This window comes from Ursus maritimus, unplaced genomic scaffold (genome assembly GCF_017311325.1).
Source record: "Ursus maritimus isolate PB19 unplaced genomic scaffold, ASM1731132v1 scaffold_19, whole genome shotgun sequence".
Lineage (NCBI taxonomy): Eukaryota > Metazoa > Chordata > Mammalia > Carnivora > Ursidae > Ursus > Ursus maritimus.
Window position 1 is genome coordinate 8,884,834 of NW_024424341.1, and position 19,820 is coordinate 8,904,653.

General features: G+C 57.6%; 1 protein-coding gene across 1 annotated transcript in view; it reads left to right on the forward strand.

The window, feature by feature from the left end:
- The window catches only part of NKD1 (NKD inhibitor of WNT signaling pathway 1), an 87,677-nt gene extending 68,607 nt beyond the window's left edge, over nt 1-19,070 (forward strand). The window contains exons 6-11 of the mRNA XM_040633085.1: nt 6,214-6,320; nt 9,343-9,438; nt 14,559-14,706; nt 15,152-15,236; nt 16,669-16,796; nt 17,537-19,070. Of these exons, the coding sequence (XP_040489019.1) occupies nt 6,214-6,320; nt 9,343-9,438; nt 14,559-14,706; nt 15,152-15,236; nt 16,669-16,796; nt 17,537-18,126 (1,154 nt within the window). The 3' untranslated portion in view covers nt 18,127-19,070. The remainder of the gene's footprint in view (nt 1-6,213; nt 6,321-9,342; nt 9,439-14,558; nt 14,707-15,151; nt 15,237-16,668; nt 16,797-17,536) is intronic.
- The last annotated feature ends 750 nt before the right edge of the window (nt 19,071-19,820 follow it).

Genomic DNA, 19,820 nt, shown 5'->3' on the forward strand with positions numbered 1-19,820 from the left:
TTCGTTCTGTTTCTACACTTGTGGGTTCAAATCCTGCTTGTGCTACTGACTGTTGGCTTGTTTTGATGATGATGATGGTGATGGTGATGGCAATGACAGTGTCGATGCATCTAGGCTACGGTAGAAAGATCGAATTAACGGAGTAATGATGATAGTGGAGTAATACGGATGACTCACTGAGTGGGGAACCCTAACCTAGCCCCTGGGGGCTTGCAGGCACCTTCTCAGATGTTGGAGGGCCTGGGCGGAAGACCTGAAGGAGCTTTCAAGCCAGGGCAAGTGTTCTTGGCAGGGATAACAGTGTGAGCGCACGGCTGGGTCCAAAACTAAAGAGCAGGTCAGTGGAGAGACTGGGCCGAAAGACAGCAGCAGGCGAATCATTTTCGGCAGGGAAATCTGTGGCCCCATCCATTTTGCTTCTTCAGGTTGCTTTCCTCTTTGGTAAGATGCAAACAGGAACCGACCCTGCCCGGTGCTCTTAACAGGCCCTAACGGAATAGCTCATGTACCCACTAACCTCACCAGCCTGCTGCCGGGCTCGTTGACGAGCAGACTGGCGCGTCTCTCGGACCCTCGCTCCCTCAGGAGAGCCTCGCGCAAATGATGCGAGAAACCATTTGGCCTGGAATGCACATATGATATCTTTCTCTTTTTACTGGCAGCAGATTGACCCGCCTAATTATATTTGGCATAGGCTAATATTAAAATTCATCTGCATTCCCTCCAACAGCTGCTGGTGGGGGGCTGGGGAGTCAGAAACATCCTGGCGAGCCACCCCGAGACTAAAATATTTGCAGCAGATAATCTGCACGCGGACAATTGAGAAGGGCCTGTGGAGACGTTAGGGCGGGTGTCCAAACTCCAGCAAGGAAGCTCTGGCTTGTGTTAGATCTTACGTCGTAGCAACTGAGAAGAACGTGGCAGGTAACCGGGCAGAGAGAACCACCCGTCTGAGTGTTAAGCATTTCTGGTCTCTGGTGGGGGCGGGGAGGGGGGGCTGGTAATTGTCATAATGGGATCTCAAATTTGTCCCTGCTTCCTAAATTTATTATCAACCAGGCCTATCTGGATTGTGTTAAAATAAGCCGGTGTTTGCTCGGATCCTCCAGGGTTTGGATTTTAGCCTAAGTATGGGATTCAGAAACAGACCTACCTCTTTCAAGCACCCGCTTTCTCACGCCGGTTCCCGATCTCAGTCAAGCTGGAATTGATGGTGTGTTTTTTATACGGCCTTCCTTGTGTCTGCCTCTGGGGTTTGGTGCCACTTAGCATGCTGGCGTGGATTGGCTGCCCTGTGCGTGTGCTGTGGGCATCCCAGGGGCACTAGGCGGCAGGACCCCGGCTCCCACGAGACTTGCAGTCTGGCCGCCAGGATGTGGCAGGCTCCTGGGAAGGACTCGGAAGATCCCAGATCAGACTGGGCAGAATGAAGTGCTGGGCCGGATGGGGCGAGACCAAACTCTGCTCGCCACAAATGCATTCGTGCCAAGTAAAGAAAAGAGTTTCCAATCCCCCCCACCCCCGTCTCCAGACAACTTTCGGCCATCTGTCCAAAAAATATCACTGGCAATATACAAGAGTGTGAGGTCCAGTCTGTGAATGGCGCCCCCTAGAGTTGTATAGTGCACAACCGGCTTCTCAGCTGACCCTAAGCCCGCCCCCCCAGGAAAGAGCCCTGAGGTGCTGGTCCTGCCTGGGTGCCAGGGAGGGTGGGGCTGCGGGAGGGCAGATCTGTTTTATTTTGTAGCCCTCTTCTCACCCTGTTTGGGTGGTGCCAGCTGTCAGCAGCTTCTGGCTGGGTGGGCTGTGCCATCCTGCTGCCTGGGTCACTGCTATTTGCCAGGCTAAACAGGCTCGAGGAAGTGACCGGGGCTCTCCCAACATGCGGTCCCAAATGAGCTGTTGATGTCTCCCATCGGGACTGTGGGTGCGCGGTGAGGGCTGGGAGTCTAGTCCCCATGATCACCCCCAACATCCATCCCGACCATCCCCACGCGGGTCTTTCCTCGCTCGCTGGTGCTCCTCTGTACTCTCCTCTTTCCCTCTCTTCCTCCCCAGCCCCCTCTTCTTTTTAAACTGGGGGAGGGACAGGGAAGAGACTGTCTTTGATCTCAGTGGAGGAAAAAAGTCTGTTCTGTTCAGGCTTTTGGCTAACACAACAAACAGTGTTTAAAATTTAACTTTGCTTAATTAATTAGTAATTCTGTTTAATGCTGTCTGATCTCCCTCCAAAAGGTATTTTGAAGCTTGAGAAGGGAACATCAAAGGGAGCCGGGTGAAGATGGTCAAGTAATGCATTTAATCTGGCAGTTGCTGGGGGTGGAGAGATGCCAGGTTGGGAGCTAATGTGGGAGAGAGCCATCATCTGGTAAACACAGCCAGCAGGCTCCTCGCAGCCATGGCGTGAGGAGGGACAGGGAGCAGTTTCCAAAGAGAAGGAGCTCCGCACACCACCCCCAGACTCGTCTGAGCTGAGAATTGGTTTGAAGAAATCAGAGTTGACATTTTCTTTCGTCCATGCCTACTGTGTATGGTTGGGCAGGTTGTGTACTGCACAAGAGTTTCCAGTTAAGCAGGTGAGCAGCAGGTGAAATCCAGCCTGCAACCTGCTTATCAGGGTACCCTGGTAGGAAGGGTACCTAAGTGTAGTTCACAAACTTTTCTATAAAGGACCAGGAGAGTACAACTTTTAGGCTTTGCAGGCCATATAGACCCTGTTGTGATTACTGAACTTTGCCATCGCAGAGTAAAGCGGCCATACACAGTGCATATGAACGTGACTGTGTCCCAATAAAACTTTATTTACAAAAACAGGCGGTGGGTGGGCTGGGTTTGACTCACAGGGCATAGCTTACCAGCCTCTGCTCTAAGTCATCTAAAGGTACGTCACAGGCAATGATATGAACGCAGGATATAAACCCAGAACGCGAGTCTTGGAACTCGAAGGCTTTGCTTTCCTCCTTTCTCCATCCCTTCCCTTCCTTTTTCTACCCTTCCTCCAGCTTTCCTTTCTTCTTTCAAATTAGCAGTATCTCCTGTTGTTACTGTGAGTGATTAAAGAATGATCGGAGTCCCTCTGAAATTATGCCCCCCTGAAGATCATCTCTGGGGGAAAACAATCTCTGGTATGAGCAGGAGTAGGAGAGAGAGAATGGGCTCAGAATCCGGCACCAAACCCCATCCCGATAAAAATGCCATGGTCTTTGCTGGTTGGCAGGACCGTGACAGCCCGAAGCGAGCACCTTTTACGCTCCTTGTGCCCACGAGCCCAGCGATGGATGGATGGAGGTGGCTCGGGCTGCACAGGGGTGGCGGGGCTGGCTGCTGGTTGGTGTTTGGTTTGAGAGGTTCACATGTGGGTGTAGAAGCAGAGCCCCGAGTCCCAGCCCCTGCCTCTGCCACTGGAGTCTGCTAGGCTTTCTGATCAGCTCTGGCACCTCCTCGGCCCATTGGGCCGGGACAGGGACAGGGTGAAGGGCCTTCTTCGGTGGGGGCAGAGGGCGCCGACTGTCCTTGTTCCTGGCCCGCAGGGCTCCGGGGCAGGATAGCTCCTGGTCCTGCGACCCATCGGTGGCCAGTCCTGTGGGTGTCCGGGAGGTTTTCTGAGCTGGGATGGGATGAGGGACCCCTTGGTGATGAGAAGGCAATCCAGACCACGCTGGTCTTTAGAGAAGACACAGGAAGAGCGTGAGCTCTTCAAGGGGGGTGCGTTCCACCCCCGTGGGTGAGGAGGAAGGAGGGGAGGCGGGGAGGGCCTGCGTGTGAGGAGGGGTGCCCCAGAGAAGGAGGGAGAAGGGACAGAGTTTTCTTTCCTTTGGATTTTATCAAGTGGAACTTAAAAGGCAAGGTTGAACCTGAAGCTGGTTTTCTGATAACTTTGAACTTGAAGTTTGGTTTCGATAAGCCTGGCTGGCTTACATCTCCAGCCAGGACCTCTGCGGAGGGAGGCTGCAGCTTTGAAGATGGAGCTGGGCTTTGTTTTCCTCTCTTCTCTCCCCCCATGCCCCGCAGGGGGGCTGAAGAGAGGATGTTGCCAGCCAGAAGGGCACCATGGTTTGTCCAGTGGGGCGGTTTTGGGGGTGAGGGGGATCACCCGGATCTGGGCTGTCCGCTGGGACCATGGCTCCCCTCCGTCTTTGGCAAAGCCAGCTTTTATGGAGCACCTATTGCATACAGACCACTGTGCTACGGAGGCACGTGCCTCGTTGCCTCCCCCCACCCCAAACACCCTGTGGGGAAGAAACCATTTCATCCCCATTCTCCACATGGGGAGCCCAAGATCCAGACAAGTCCAGCGCCTTTGCCGAAGCTGCCCGGGCCAGTCAGTAGCAGGGGCAGGATATGGACCCAGGATACCAGTGCTCTCAACCAGGACGGTCCCACTGAGCTCAGCTGCACCCCCCGGAGATGCTGGGGGCTGGCAATGGAGAGAGACCCCGCTCCCTGACTCGCTCTGACAAGCTGCCTTCTAAATGGGGGCGGCCGGGGTGCCTCGTGCTTCGTAGCCTGGGAGAAGCACTTTGCCTTGCACCCCATCTCGTGCCACGATGGCGGCTGCTCTGGCCCAGCAGGAGACCGGCAGATTGGGGGGTGGGGGGGATCAGGGTGGCCCAGGCTGTGTGCTCGGCTGTCCTTGGGTCACCGACTAACTGCCCACTTGACTGCCCAGGACTCAGCAGTGCACGGACTGGCCTGGCCACGGCGCTGTTGGCTTTGGAAGAGCAGGGAGGGCAGGGCCTGGTTTTTTTTTTTTTGACAGAGACAGACAGCCAGCAAGAGGGAACCCAAGCAGGGGGAGTGGGAGAGGAAGAAGCAGGCTTCCAGCAGAGGAGCCTGATGTGGGGCTCGATCCCAGAACGCCAGGATCACGCCCTGAGCCGAAGGCAGACACCTAACGACTGCGCCACCCAGGCACCCCAGGGCCTGGTTTTATCCACTAGAGCAGAAGCCATCCGTGTCAGTCACCTCCCCCCACCGCCGTCAAGCCCCCCCCCGCCCCGAGGCCTCTGAGGAGCTAGATCTCCTTTTAGGTTTGTCCTTATCGGCCTCACTCTGCGAAAGCACCACGAGGGAGCTGGGGGCTGTGACTGAGGCAGGGTCTCCTGCTGGATCGCTGCCAGCTCTAGGGACTTGTTGCCTGGTTGTGGGGGCATCGCAGGCCGGCCCCCCCGCATCCCTCTGGGTGTACCTGGAGTGAAGAGAAAGATGGGGGCACTCAGGCCCAGTTGGGAGGGGAGCTGTGGATGGAGTCAGGTCAGTCTGTTGCCGCCGTGGCCTTCCTGTCCCCGCCCGTCTGGACGGGTGACCAAAGCACCCTTATCTTCAGCTCCTCCCTCCCTGTCCTGTTAGCCATCCCAGGCTGCCTCTGTTTGAGATGATGCTTTCACGTCCTTTTGCATGCCCAAAGCCTCCGTTTTGAGAAAACTTAGCTACCGACTGTGCCGATTCCTGAGAGACTGAGCGGGGAGGGGACATCATTCCTTTGACTGTAACTACTAGCAGCCTCCAGGACCCTGCGTGCTGGCCCTGGGCCCTTGGCCTTTTCAGTCCCAGCTCTTTGAATCCACACGAGGATCCCGTGGGGAGGGGACTGTCCGGATCCCTGTTGGAGAGCTGGGGAAACGAGTCGGGAGGTCTGGAGAAGTTGCACCGCTCGCCCTGGGTCACACATAGTGTCTGGAGGACCCGAGCAGGGACTAAGGCTGCTTCTCAGGCCGCCTGAGGGAGGCCCCCTGCCTCCTGCTTCTCTCAGTCTTCCTGACCACTCACCAGAGTGCCGTTCACTGGGCCCACGAGGCGGCATCTTTGAGGAGGCCAGAATGTCAGCAGGGAAGGCAGTGAGACTGTGTGGACAGTGGCCACACTCCACGAGCTCCCTGTCTGCCTGCCTCTGGTCTGAGGGCCCTGGCTGGCCACAGGCTGCTTATCTGGGCTCTATAGTTGGGGCAGAGAATGGTGGCCTTGAGGCACCCTGGGGTCATCTGAGTGGCCAGCACGGGGGGTGGGGTGGGGGTCTCCCCTCGGGCAGCCGTGGACATTACCAGAGGCCAGAGAGCAAAGGGATTTTGACTATAGCACACGGGCAGGGCAGGAAAGGGCCCAGCACCCTGGCGCTCCTCCTCACGGTCCCCAGAACAAAGCCCCAGTGGGGGCGGTGGCCCGGAGGCCCAGCTGGGGACCATCCTCACGCTGTCTCACTTGCCCTCCCCACAGTGGCCCTGCCTCCCGAGAAGACAGACGGGGTGGCCAGCGGAGATGAGAAGAGGAGGGAGAAGGCGAGCGAATCTTGCCCGGGCTCCAAGAAACAGCTGAAGTTTGAAGTAAGTTCCCTGTCCTGGTGCTGGGCTCTGGAGAGAAGGGTTTCTGTCCTCTCGGAGGTGCTTTTCGAGGAGGGAAGCTGAGGCCTGTCCAGATGCAAAGGCCTTTCACCTCCTGTGTGAACAGCTGTCCTTTGTGGGAGGTTTGTCCCGCCACGTCGGGGGCTGCCCCAGCTCCACACAGGCCCTGAGGACTGAGCACCGCCATCCCACTGGGCTGTGGCCCGGCAGTCTGGGGGCGGACGTGAGGGGGACCGTGGGGCCTGGCCCTGGCCCTGGCATTACTGTACTAGGTGACTGCCTTCCCCTCTGGGCTCGGTTTCCTCGTTAGCTGAAGAAGTCATTCCGACTCCTGGGGCTGTTCTGGGGAACATGTGGGGGCTCTCGGGTAGGCTGGATGCCAGGAGGCAGGAGGCCTTAGGCAGGTCCCCTACCCTATCTGGGACTCAGTTTCCCCATGTGGTCAACAACTAAAGGAACACGCCCCCCTAAAGCTTGCAGTCTGTCTGTCCTGCCCCGTCCCAAACAGTACGTTACGCTCTTCTGTGGACCAAGCAGGGCGGGTGCTGGAGAGCGGAAGCCGGACCTGTCGGCGTGGAGCTGACCGGCTTCTCTCTGCCCTCCCTTCTCCTCCCTTCCTCCTCTGCTTCCCTCCCTGAGACCACTAGGGCATAGCTCTGGAGCCGGCAGGCTGGGGTTCACATCCTAGCTCTGCCACTGCCCCACTGGCCTCCCCTGGGACATGGGGGTAGTTTCCGTCTATGTTACTGGGGTGTTGTTGTGAGCCTGGGAAGGTAACGCACCTAACATGCTTAAAGGGTGGCGCTATCATGTCAGCGCTTTCCTTCTTCCTTCCAGCCAAGCTTGAGTGACACCTGCGGGGTACTGGGGGACCCCACAGTGAATTGGGCAGGGCTCCTGCCTTCCCGGAGCACAGTGCGGCGAGGGGGACAGGACGGTGACCCAGACCTGGACACTGCACAGTCAGGGATGTGACGGGGGTCCGGAAGCTCACGGAGGGGGTGGCCGCCTCGGTCAGGCTGGAGGTGAGGACACAGAGCCTCTGGGTTAAGGAGAGCACTTTCAGCCGAGGGAATGGCAGGAGCAAAGGCCCAGAGGCCTGTCCGTGCCGCAAGCCGCGTGGGAAGGCGCTGCGTCATATTGTGCAGTGATGGCAGGTGCTGCGGGGAGATGACTGGGACAGGGTGTGAGGTGGCTCACAGTGGCCCTAAATGCAGGACTGGGGGGCGGGCAGCATCCAGCTGGGGAGCTGGGGTGGCTAGCTTCTTCCCAGAGCCCACCGGAGTGCCTGCGTGTCTTCTGGGGTGGTCGAGGGGGTTGAGGGCCGAGGGCCGAGGGCAGCAGCAGAGGGAAGGCTCACACCTAGATGTCTCACTTCCCTGGGGAGCCCAGGTGGCGGTGGTTGGGGAGGGGGACAAAAGACATATATGACAGAAGTTGGGGGGAATAGTTACTGAACCCCGAGCTGTCTTTGGAGCGGTGCAGAAGGGCCAGGGAAGAGGAATCAGATAAATGCTGTGTGTGCGAGTGTGTGTGTGCGTGTGTGTGTGCGCGTGTGGGCATGTGTGCGGGGCGAGCGCTGAGCTACATGAAACGGTGCCTCGCAGAGCAGAGCGGGCACTTGGCAGGTATCAGACGGGCATGTCACAACTGAGGGAAGGCTGGCTTTGAACTCCGCGTGGGCCGCCCGAGGACTGCTGGAGGGAACTGGCTTCGAGCTGCAGAGGCTGGGGGCAGGGACGCCGCGCTCGGGCACTCGTCCCTGTCAGCGTTCAGAGGCTGGGTATCCCCCCTCTCTGGGAGGCTGAGTCTGTCCTCCTGCAAAAGGAGAGGGCAGCTGAATGGCCTGGGAGCATCTTTGCTTGTTTTCATAAAATCTTGTGAACCTCTTTGCCAAAACAGCCAGCCTTTCTCGAGCTTTCTATCTGGTGTTCGGCTGGCTCCTGCATACGCACTGCCAGGGACAGAGCTCATCACGTCCCAGCTTGGGTGCCTGTGGTTAGACACGTCGGGTCCTGTGAGCGGTGATAATGAAGTGGTTGTTAACATTTCGTACATCATATGTTAACGTTACAGCAAAGACAATGGCAGCCACTGTCATTAATTGGACTTCTCGGGGTGCCAAACAGTTCCACGCTTTTTCCAGGTGCCCCATTGCAGAGCCTGAGGCAAGGACTTGGCAGGTGATCCCAGGGAGCAGCAAAGGAGGGAAGCCAGTACCTGTGGGTGAATGGGTGGATCCGCGCCAGGGCAGCTGGTGCCAGCGAGGCTGGGGGCCGTCGCCCCCCCCCCCCCCCCCCCCCCCCGGAGAGCCATGCAGAGTGCCTCAGGCTGCCCCGGGCATTCAGGCCCCAGCTCTTCAGGTCTTCGGCAGACACAGAAGCTGGCCGCTTGAGGTGGGAGGTCGGGAGCTGTCCACCACAGCTGCCCAGGAACGCCGAGGGGATGTGGGGTGCTCCCAGCAGCCTTGTGAGATCCGTACTGGCCTTTCCCATAATTTACAGGAGGGGAAACTGAGGTACAGAGAAGCCACGCCCAGGGTCACACAGCCGCGGAGGGCCACGTACTGGCTGCCACCGGGGCTGAGCTGGAGCTTTACCTTTTAATGCTCGCTCACCCTCTTCTGCCTTCCAGGTCGGGGGGCCACCCTGGGTGTCCTGCCGTAGCTTCCTATTACGGGTCCCTGTGTCTTCCAGTAACGTCTGTCCCTTGGTCCGAGTTCAGTCTCCCTGAGGCCCTGGAGCTTCCTCTCAGACCCCCAGCTCACACCCCCCGGTGTTTCCTTTGCCTTCAAAGACCCAGAGGCTGTCTGGCACCCCCACAGGCCTCTCTCCCTGGGCCAGACCTCCCCTGCCCGCCTGGCCTCCCCACCCGGCCCCTCACGTCTTGGTCGTTGTGCTCTTCCTTCATGCAAGGTCTGAGGAGGGCCGTGGGGAGGTGGCAGCCCCGTGACCTGGCCTCGGGGTACTCCAGCCATGCCCGTGGGTTGTCTGTCTGTGTCCAGGAGTTGCAGTGTGACGTGTCAGTGGAAGAGGACAGCCGGCAGGAGTGGACCTTCACCCTGTACGACTTCGACAACAATGGCAAGGTCACCCGTGAGGTGAGTGCACCTGCCGGGCCTGCTGCCCTGGCCACACCCTCGGGCACTCCTGCCCCTCCCCCTTCTCCAGGGCGCCCTGCCAGGCGGTGGGGAGGTGTGGGGAGGGGATCGAGGCTGCTGGAGCTTCAGGGAGACCTGGAGGGGTGTCCCAGAGCTGCCCAGTGAGTGGGCAGCAGGGACAGAGGAAGGGGGAGCCGGGCTCCCCTGCACTCAGCCTAGGCACTGCTCCCACTGGGGAAGGGGAAGGGTGAGATGCAGTCTGAGGGCTCCCCGGAGGAGGAGAACCCTGAGTCCCAACAGAGTCCTGTCCTGCCTCTTCCTCTCTGGAGTCCGAGAGCTCTGGCTAGGGCAGGGGTTGCGACCATCCCAGGCTGCTACCCAACTCAGCCAGTGTGCCCAGGAGCTGGGGCCAGGTGGGCATACAGAGGCCAGGCAGGGCCTCCTTCCGCCGAGGAAGGAATGAGCACCCCCAGCCCCGAGAGCTCTGTGCCTGGCCTGCTCACGGGCCCGTTCTTTGCCTCCCTCCTCCCTCTGAACGCCGGCGTCTCTCCCCTCAGGGCTCCTGCCGCACCTCTTTCCTCCCTGTGCACCTCTCACCCTTCTTCCGTGCCTCTGTCTGGATACTGAGCACCCTCTGTGGGCATCTGCTGTGCCCTAGGTGTGGGGACAAGGGGACAAACAGTGCAGACATGGCTCCCGGCCCGTGGTTCTGACAGCTGCTGAGGGAGGCCCACCCCAAACAATTACAGGACAGTCCTGAGGTGTGACGGGGTTGGTGAAGGAGATAAACAGTGTGACAGAGAGGGGCCCATGTGTCTAGGAAACCTCCTGGGGGAGGCGTCGCGGAGCCGAGCGAGCATGGCCTGCAGAGCTGGGGGAGAGAGGCCCGGCAGGTGCAGAGCGGGAGTGCTTGGGGTGTTTAAGGTGCCAGACGAGACTGTGTGGTGGGTGCCCACCAGGACACCGGGCTGTGGCCCGAGCTGGCAGGGCAGGCCCTGGCTTGGGTTCCTGGGGCTCAGGGAAGCCCCTGGTGGGTGGTTGAAGCAGGGCCATGACCTGGTCTGAGCTACTGCAGTGTCTGCCTTCCTCTTACCCTGGGCCTGGGTGCCACCCCTTCTGCCTCCTCGTGGCTTTCCCCGCCGTCCCTCTGGGGCATCGTCTCCCTCCCCAGGAGGCGCTGGCTTTCAGATGTGTGACCTGCTCTGAGAGCAGCATGGCTGGCTCCACGCCCACCTCACGTCCAGCTCACAGGGGCACCCGGGGTGTCCCCAGAGAAGCTTTGCTGTCTTCTCTCCCTGCTTGGTTCAGGGCTACAGGTTTTCTTTTCTGTGACTGGTGCAGGAGAAGCTGCCAGAAGGAACACCTGGGTGAACAAAGGGCATCTCTTCCTTAGGCCGTGGCTTAAGGAATGTTCCAACAGGGTGGGAGAAGAAGCTGGGAGGGACTTTCAATCACTCAGGACTCTTGGGGATGTAAGTGACAGAACCCCAGCAAACTGCTATTGGTTTAAAAAAAAAACAAAAACGGAGTATATGGTGGTCCAGGGCACTGACTTCAGGCGCGGCTGGATCCAGAGGCTTGGTGCCTTCAGGACTAGCTACTTGCAGTGGCTTGGTTTCATCTGCGATCCTTCGTTGTCTGGCAGCCTTTCCCCTGGCCAGTAGCAAGGTGATGGTTGACATTTTCCCTCTATCTGGGACTCTCAGCAACCCTCCCAATTCAGAAGTTCCAGACCTGAATCTCACTGGCTCTGACCACCTCACATGAGTGTCCCTGACCCAGTCATTTTTGCCATGGGTTTGCGATGGCTTGAGATGGCCTACTCTGGGTCGTGGAGCCGGGGGAAGTTACTGGATACATGAGCCACAAAGACTGAAAGTGAGAGGGGGCGTGTAGTCGGCTCACAAAGTAAAATCAACATACTGTTATTAGGGGGCAGGGGAATGGGTTCTGGGCAGGCAAAGCCCCAAGAGGAGCCTGGGTACTTGGGAAGCAGTGGAAACCCTTCTTGGTTGGAGACCCTGGGGAGGCCGGGGGATGGTTTAGGTGAACCCCTGTCTCCCTCCAGCTGTGATGCTTTGTGCGAGGGGTTATGGTTTTTCTGGAGTGAGCACCGCCGTTCCCCCCCATCCTGTTTGGGAATGGCAGCTGCGGTGTAATTATCTTCACAGGGGAACACATTGCAGTCTGGAAGCTTGGGTAACTGAGCTGAAAGGCGGTGGCCCCAGCCGTCTGTCCGGGCCACGCAGGCAGCCGGGCTGGGCTTCTCGGGGGTGCGGTGGCATTGTCCTCTCTTCAGACTCGTGTGGCAGCGAAGACCACGCTGGCCCTGCTAGCCGCAGCCTTCATTCCTTGCTGGTTTGGAAATGCTGACCATAAGAGGGTTGACCCCCACCTCGGAGGCCTTGCAGAAACCCGCGGGCAGATGCTGCAGTCTGGCTCTGCGTCTTGCTTTTCTTTACCCTCAGTAACGAGAGGAAGAGCAGGGAAGTGAGGGCTCACGAGGAGGCTGCCCCAGCCCGGGCTAGAGAAGGCCATCCTTGGATCGTGTCTTCCTCCTGCTGAGAAGCGAGGAGGCTGGCTTCCAGTCCAGGGAGAACCCAGCCTCGTGTTTCCCCTTGCTCTATTTTTAGCCCCAAGGCCACTCCTCAAAGCTGACTATAAATACTGGTCCCCTCCATGCTCGCTGGCTGCCTGCGGGCATGTTTCTGTGCGCTGGGGCAGACAGGCTCCCACCTCATGGCAGCTACAGCCCAGAGCTGGCGTCTGGGCTCGCTTCCCAACTCAGAAGAAAGTACGTGTTCATTTGTGCAATAAATATTCACAGGCCCACTTCTGTGTGCTGGGCCCCATGCAGGCAAGAGTCGATTTTTCGGCTGGGATCACTAGAGCATGGCGTGCAGTCACTGTCCCCCACCCCCGGCGTGGGATAGGACACTTGGGGATGATGTTGGTGGCCCTCACTTTCCTCATCTGGAAAATGGAGATACTGGCACCTTCCTGCAAGGGCTTCCTAAGATGGGAAGAAGAGGGGGCAAATGTGGGTGTGCAGAGCAGCTCAGGGGAAGAAGTGGGGAGAAGAGGAGTCCTCTGCGGGCCTGACCGCAGGAGCTGAGACTGCGGAGTGAGCCAGCGAGCCTGGGTCTCAAACTGGCAGCCTTCACAATCCCCACGTAGCCCTGAGATGTGCGGGCCCAGCCTTCCAGAAGGTTTTGTTAAAAATTAAGTTATCACAGGCAACCGAAATAAAAATAGATGAATTGACTACATCAAAATTCAAAACTAATGTGCATCAAAGGACACAGCAGAGTGGAAGGCAACCTGCAGAATGGGAGAAAATATTTGCACATCACGTTTCTGATAGAAGATTAATATACAGAATATAAAAAGAACTGCACCCTCCACAACAGGAAAACAAGCAGCCCAATTATATTTGGGCAAAGAACTTGATCATTTCTCCAAAGAAGATATACAAATGCATGGCCAATAGGCCCATGAAAGGGGGCTCAACATCACTCATCATTAGGAGATGCGGATCAAAACCCCGCTGGAATCCCACCTGACATGTGTTAAGTGGCTACTAAAAAAAAAAACCCAACAACAACCAAACACCCAAACAGACCGACAACGACGAGTGTCCCTGAGGAAGTGGCCACATCAGAACCCTTGTGCGTTCTGGGCGGGCATGTCAGATGGCGTGGCTGCTGGGACGACAGCATGAGCGTCCTCGGAAAGCTAGATGCAGAAGTCCCATGTGACCCAGCAAGTGCACTTCTGAGTCTCTACAGCGCAAAGCAGGGTCTCAGGGAGACAGTTGTACCCCCACGCCCACAGCAGCATATTACCCAAGAGCCAGAAGGCAGAAGCCCCGCAAGTGTCCGTCCCCAGGGGAGAAGATAAACAAATATAATGCAGCCTTAAAAAGAAAGGAAATCCTACCAGGAGCCAGAACACAAATTCAGATGGACCTCCGGGACCTCGCGCTAAGGGCAACAGACCAGTCACAAAAAGGCCAATACCGTGTGATTTCCCCTTCTATGAGGTCCCCGGAATAGTCAGATTTAGAGAGTCAGAAGGTGGAATGGTGGTGGCCAGGGGCTGGGGAGTTGGGGAAATGGGGAGCTGACAAAAACTAAATGAGTTTCCAGTATCAGAGATTCTGAAGATTTAGCAGAAGATTCTGGATTTCCGGGATGACCCTTCCTTAGCCTGCGTTGCCACGGGGCAGGTCAGTGGAGCTGAGTGGGTGCCACCTCTGTGGGCTCCCCTCTCCGGGTTGCTCATCCGTGTACCTGCCTGGCCACGGCAGTGCTTGGTGTCACTTCTGTCACCTCTGTCCGAATGGCTTACGGGTGGGGAATAAAGTGAGGGATGAGTCTGTCTGTCTGTGAGGAGCCACAGGGCAGATCATTGGCCATCCGTGGGCCTGACCTGTAGAGAGCAAATACCTTTTCCAGAAGTTTCCTACAGCCTTTAAAGCTGGAAGCCTCCCCCTCAGACAAACGACCTTAGCAGACCCCCAGAACAAAGGGACACCTATTTTGTCCCTCCATTCCCCAGTCCGAAGTCTCTGAGACGCTGCACAGAGCACGGGTTGGACATCCCTGTTCTACTTGAGGGGGTCACGGGGGTCCAGAGAGATGAGATTGGGTCGAGTTCTCACAGAATAGTTTATCTTGAGCAACACGTCTACTTTTGCATTTGTTATTCAGAAGGAGCTCCTCAGACCCGAAGCAGGTGCTGTTGGTACCCCTCTCCCCGTCAGTCTCCCCGACCTGCCTCAGTTTCCCTGCTGCTGGGGTGGACAGTGCCCACCATCAGAGATTTCTCGGGTGGGACTGCCTCAGCCTTTGCAGAACAGCCTGGAAGTCCCAGCAATGTAGCGTCACCCGTGGCTGGACCTGCTCATTCCTGTCATCCCCCGCCCCCTGCCCCTGTGCCCCTGCCCTTGGATCCCCTCCCAAATGAACCTCTCACATGCACGTTTGTGCCTTAAGCTTGACTTTGGGGGAGCCAGGGGCCTTTCCCTTCCTTAGCTTTCCCAGGGCCCTCGGATTGCCAGGATCGGGGATGCCCTGTGGCTGAAGCCCCGCGTGGCCCTCTGCTTGGCTCCCCCGCAGGATATCACCAGCCTGCTACATACCATCTACGAGGTGGTCGACTCCTCCGTCAACCATTCCCCGACGTCGAGCAAGACGCTGCGGGTGAAGCTCACGGTGGCCCCCGACGGAAGCCAGGGCAAGAAGGGCATCCTTCTCAATCACCCCGGTGAGGGGCTGGGGGGCCGCCCAGTCCACTCCCAGCTCTCAGGAAGGATCACACCCCCCCACCTGGGAGGAGTGGAAGGGAGCCTTGGGGGCTTTCCCTGGGAGCGACTTTGTGGACAGGTGGACTTTGAGCAGGTCCTTGAAAGAGCAGGATTTGGGTAAGAAAAGAATTACAGGTGGGAGGCCCTGTGTCAGCAGAGCCCTGGAGGTGGGTGTGGACGTGGCCAGCCCAGGAGTCTGGGGGGAGAAGGTAAGGGGCCCGGTAGCTGCGAGATCCCTCTGTCTGGTCCTGGCTTGGAGAACCCTGCCCACAGAGCCATGGTGAGCCGCCGTGGGCCAGCTGTCGAGGGTTGCCTGCCAGGGAGCTCAGAAACCTCAGCAGAGCCAGGCAGCTGGTGGGCACGGGCGTAAGCCGCTCACCCGGCTGTTTCTTGGGCGGGACTCAGACCTGCAGAGCGCGAGGCCCAGAGCGGAGACCAAGCCTGCCGAGGAGCTGCGAAGCTGGGAGAAGAAGCAGCGAGCCCCACTCAGGTACAGTGGGTGTGTGCGCGGGTGGCGGGGGGACGCCATGACCGCCCAGTGCACCTGTGCACATATTGAGCACCAGCTGTGTACCTGCATCTGAGGGATTTTGAGCAGGGGGCTCCAGTCTGGGTTCTCTTCAGGGGGCAGTGATTTCAGAGGACAAGCTCACAAATCAAATTCCGTTTTTAAAAAAATAAAGAAATGTAGGTCCACATTCCTTTGTCCAAAACGCTTTGGGCCAGAAATGTTTTGGAAATCAGCATTCGTTGGCTTTTAGAAGAGATGTTCCCAGCGCATTTCTCATATATTCTGTTTGGCGTCTGGGCAGCAGCCCGCTATTTCATGCCCTGAAATTTCTGCGTGGACACATGACTATCCACACGAAGGGATGTAAAAGGCTATAGCTACCTTCACGTCGGCTTAGGGCAGCCTTGGCAGCCAAATAGGTTATGAAAAATCTCTGTCTTCAGGCTTTTTGGGTTTCAGAATCATGGCTAAGGGATTGTAAGGCTGCGATTCTCTTCCACCTGTTATTTCTTTAACTGCAGGGAGGGAAGGAAAGGAGGGAGGGAAGGAAAGGAGGGAGGGAAGCGAAGACAGTGCGTTTAAGGAAAAGAATCTACTAAACAGGAATATAAAGTAACGGCAGTGTAGGATGGGTGAGGATGTAGGAGGCATCGTGGCCGGAAGTCAGGGGTCGGGTGGCGGTACCTTTGGGGGGGAATGGAAAGGAAGTGACCAGATTGTGACAGGCTCCCGCCCATAGAGGAAAGACAGAAGGCAGTGCCAGCAGGGGCCACAGCTTGGTGGGGAGGGGCGGGCAGGCTAACTGTGCTGGGGAGTGGGGAGGATGTGAAGGGTGGGGCTGGCAGCTCACAGAGCCTTGCAGGGGAGAGGCAGGGAGCCTGGACTCCTGCAGTGGGAGAAAAGTGGCCTCTGGGGACACCACTCTCCCCACCCCCTCCTGACACACACTCCATTCTGGGCTTTGGGGCAGGTTACAGAGCCTGCGACCCTCAACTCCAGTGGCCTGGGGGCTTTTATGCTGCCCGCACTCTCTGGGGAACCAGCCCAGGGGTGAGGTCTCCTGTCTGCCGTGGGCACACGTGGTTTGAAGCCTGACTTTGGGGCTTCCTTAAGTTTTGACCAGTAACCTCTCACCTTTACTTTGGACCTGTTCAAAGCAAATGCCTCTCCAGTCCTCCCAGAAAGCCCAGGGAGGCCAGCAGAGGTCTCCCTCTCTGTTACCAGGGAAGGAGCTAGGGACACATATTGCCAAGATGACCACTCCCTTCCCCACCCCACCTCCACCCCTTCCCAAGAACCAGAAGATGAATGAAGGGTCCAGAAGGATTTGTCCTGGTGGCTTCCTAGGAGACCGCGGGGCTACCCCCACCGAGGGCTGGTGCCCACCCCCTCACTGGCCTTCTTGCCCTAGGTTCCAGGGTGACAGCCGTCTGGAGCAGTCTGGCTGCTACCACCATTGCGTGGATGAGAACATCGAGAGGAGAAACCACTACTTAGATCTCGCCGGGATAGAGGACTACACGTCCCAGTTTGGGCCCGGTAAGGGAGCTCCTGCAAGGGGAGAGCTGGGGGGGGTGTGGGGGGCGGGGGTTGTTCATTCCCCGCCCCCTCCCCGGGCTGGGGGAAGGTGCAGCTTCTACTGGATGGGTTAAAGAGTCTCCTTGGAGGAGATGACATTAAAAACATTTTAAAAACGAACACATGTCCCAAGCTGAACAAAAATCAAATAGTATCTTAGGGCCTATCAGGCAGTGGAAACAATCGCTCTGTGCCCCACCCAGGCCGCTCCCGCCCTCTCCCCTGTTCCACGACTCTGTATTCATCAGCTGTTGACATCTGTTGCCCCCTGCTAAGATAAATGAAGAGGTAGCTCACTTATTTTCGCACCCCCAACTCCCTTCTCCCCTTCCTCCTTCTGTGTGTAATTCCTGTGTTGGTTACCCCCGTGAGTTAAGGAATACGCCTGTCCATTTCCTTCTGTTCCCGTGACCTCAGACAGCTACCCGTCTCTCTCTCCTTCTCGTCTATCTCTTGGAAGGGGAATTACTTATTTTTAAGGACCTAACAAAGAAGCAGATCTTCCCTCTTCGCAGATGGCCAAGTTCCATTCCAGAGAGGTTCCTCCAAGGCAGCGAGGAGCAGTCAGGGTGGGGAGGGGAGCTCTCGGAGTGAACAGTTACCAGTCTTGGAGCATGGGGGGGTGGAGGGGGTTTCTGGGGCACAGAGCAGCACCGGCACACAGTAGGTGCTCATGAAATATCTGTTAAATTGGTTCCTAGGCTCCCCATCAGTGGCCCAGAAGTCAGAGCTGCCCCCCCGCACGTCCAACCCCACTCGGTCTCGCTCCCATGAGCCAGAAGCCATCCACGTCCCACACCGAAAGCCCCAAGGCACGGACCCGGGCTCCTTCCACTTCCTTGACACCCCATTCGCCAAGGTCTCGGAGGTCCAGCAGCGGCTCCGGGGCGCCCAGGACGGGAGCAAGCACTTTGTGAGGTCCCCCAAGGCCCAGGGCAAGAGCGTGGGTGTGGGCCACGTGGCCAGAGGGGCACGAAGCAAACCCCCTCTGGGACCCGCTGTCCCTGCGGTGTCCCCAGCCGCCCACCTGGCCGCCAGCCCCGCCCTCCTCCCCACGCTGGCACCCCTCGGCCACAAGAAGCACAAGCACCGAGCCAAGGAGAGCCAGCAGGGCTGCCGGGGGCTGCAGGTGCCCTTGGCCGTGGGCGGCAGTGTCGTGGGGCGGGACCGCGTGAGGGACCTGCCCGCCGTGGTGGTGTATGAGAGCCCGGCCGGCCAGGCGGTCCAGAGACACGAACATCACCACCACCACGAACATCACCACCATTACCACCACTTTTACCAGACATAGACCCCTCCCCGGAAGCCCCCACCCCGGCCATATGAAGGACCCCCCTCCCCAGGCCCCCAAGGCATTATTATTCTATTAATTATTGTTATTATGACGATTATTGTTATTAATAATTATTGTTACTCCACTAATATTCAGCTAGCCTCCATGTAGAAGATATATGGAAACACAGAACTAAACTTTTATTTATATGTTGTGAGGACTGCATAAGTTACCCGAGAAAATGACTCGGGGTTTGGAAGTGGCCTGTCAAGGGTGGAGGCTGGCTCGGGCTCTCAAGCGGCAGTTTCCACGCAGGCTGGTCCACACCCTTCCCGGCTCTGGGGGAGCCCTCGGCCAGAACTGTGCCCTACCCCAGTCTCTTCCAGGAGATCACCCTTACCTGGCCCGCTTCCAGAGACCCTCGAAATCTCCGAGAAGATAAACAGCTGCTACCTCTTAGTACGATTCTGATTTTCTTTTGCCCTTAACTGATTGTAATGTGCCACAAGTCAGCGGACTGCGGACGCGCGACCTTCTGGGCTCTTGTGTTTTTATGTCCCAACCTAGAAACCCTAGCTGTCCTTTCTGGAGTCCCCTTTCGCGCCTCTCCAGCGGGATCACGTCCTCACCCAAAACCAGTCCCATCTTTTCTGCCGTGCACCACATGAAAATACGCTTCTCCTCCTCCCTTCCCTTGTTCTCTCTTCTTGAGAAAGATACACACCCATATTTAAAGACTGTCCCTGAAACCAGCCTTCTCATTTGGGAAACCTCTGGAGAGGGAACCCAACCACAAAAACAAGCGTGGTTTTCCCAGATCGGGCATTCGTGTGCTGTCGGTTGTGGCTGAAGATGTGGAAACTTCATGTTCTCTACTGTTGGCAAATATATACGTACCTACGTGGTCCTCTAACAGAGCTGACTGTATCTATAGCTAGGCGCCATCTGTCCGTTTCGATGTATCTTTCTATAAATATACACTCTCAGGTAACTTTTCCGGTGTGCGGAAATCAGTGGCTTGCTTCTCTAGACGTGTTCTGAGCCCCGATGTCACCCTCTGTGCCTCCCGGTGGGGCCACTGTCCATCAGATGCGAATGGTCACTTGCCTCTCCTCGTCAGGTCCTTTTTCGGGGCTCGGGGTCTGACAGATTTGGAGAGGCCTGCTGGAGTCCAGAAGCTGGGAGGGCAAGGGGGACAGTGGCCAGAGTTGGGGCCCTGGAGCAGTGTCCTCCACAGAGCACAACGTTGTCTGATGAGGGCCTGGGGAGTCAAGGAAAAGGACCACTGTCAACCAGTCTGGGTCCCGTGAAAAACATGACATACTCCCACTGGGTAATTTGAGGGAATAAAGGGCAAAGCCTCCAGAAAGAATGCAGAATCCGGGGCGGGTGATGCGTGGGTCCACTGGTGCCCCTGCTGTGGCACAGAGAGGGTGGGAGTCATCTTCAGCAGACAGAGCCATGGGGCTAAGGGAGCCACCCGAAGGAGCCATGAGGGACTGTCACTCGGGGATGCAGCTAGCCTGTGGGGACCCTACCGGGAAACCCAGCTCCCGACCTCACTCCTTCCTGCCCTGCATCCTGTTGAGACACTATTGGCTGAACCCCCCGCCCCCAGGAACCCGCGGGAGCCACAGGGCCGGGGATCTGTTGTTGAGGGCCACATGGACGTTCTTGCCAGGCAGGGAGTGAATGGAGGGGCACAGGAAGGA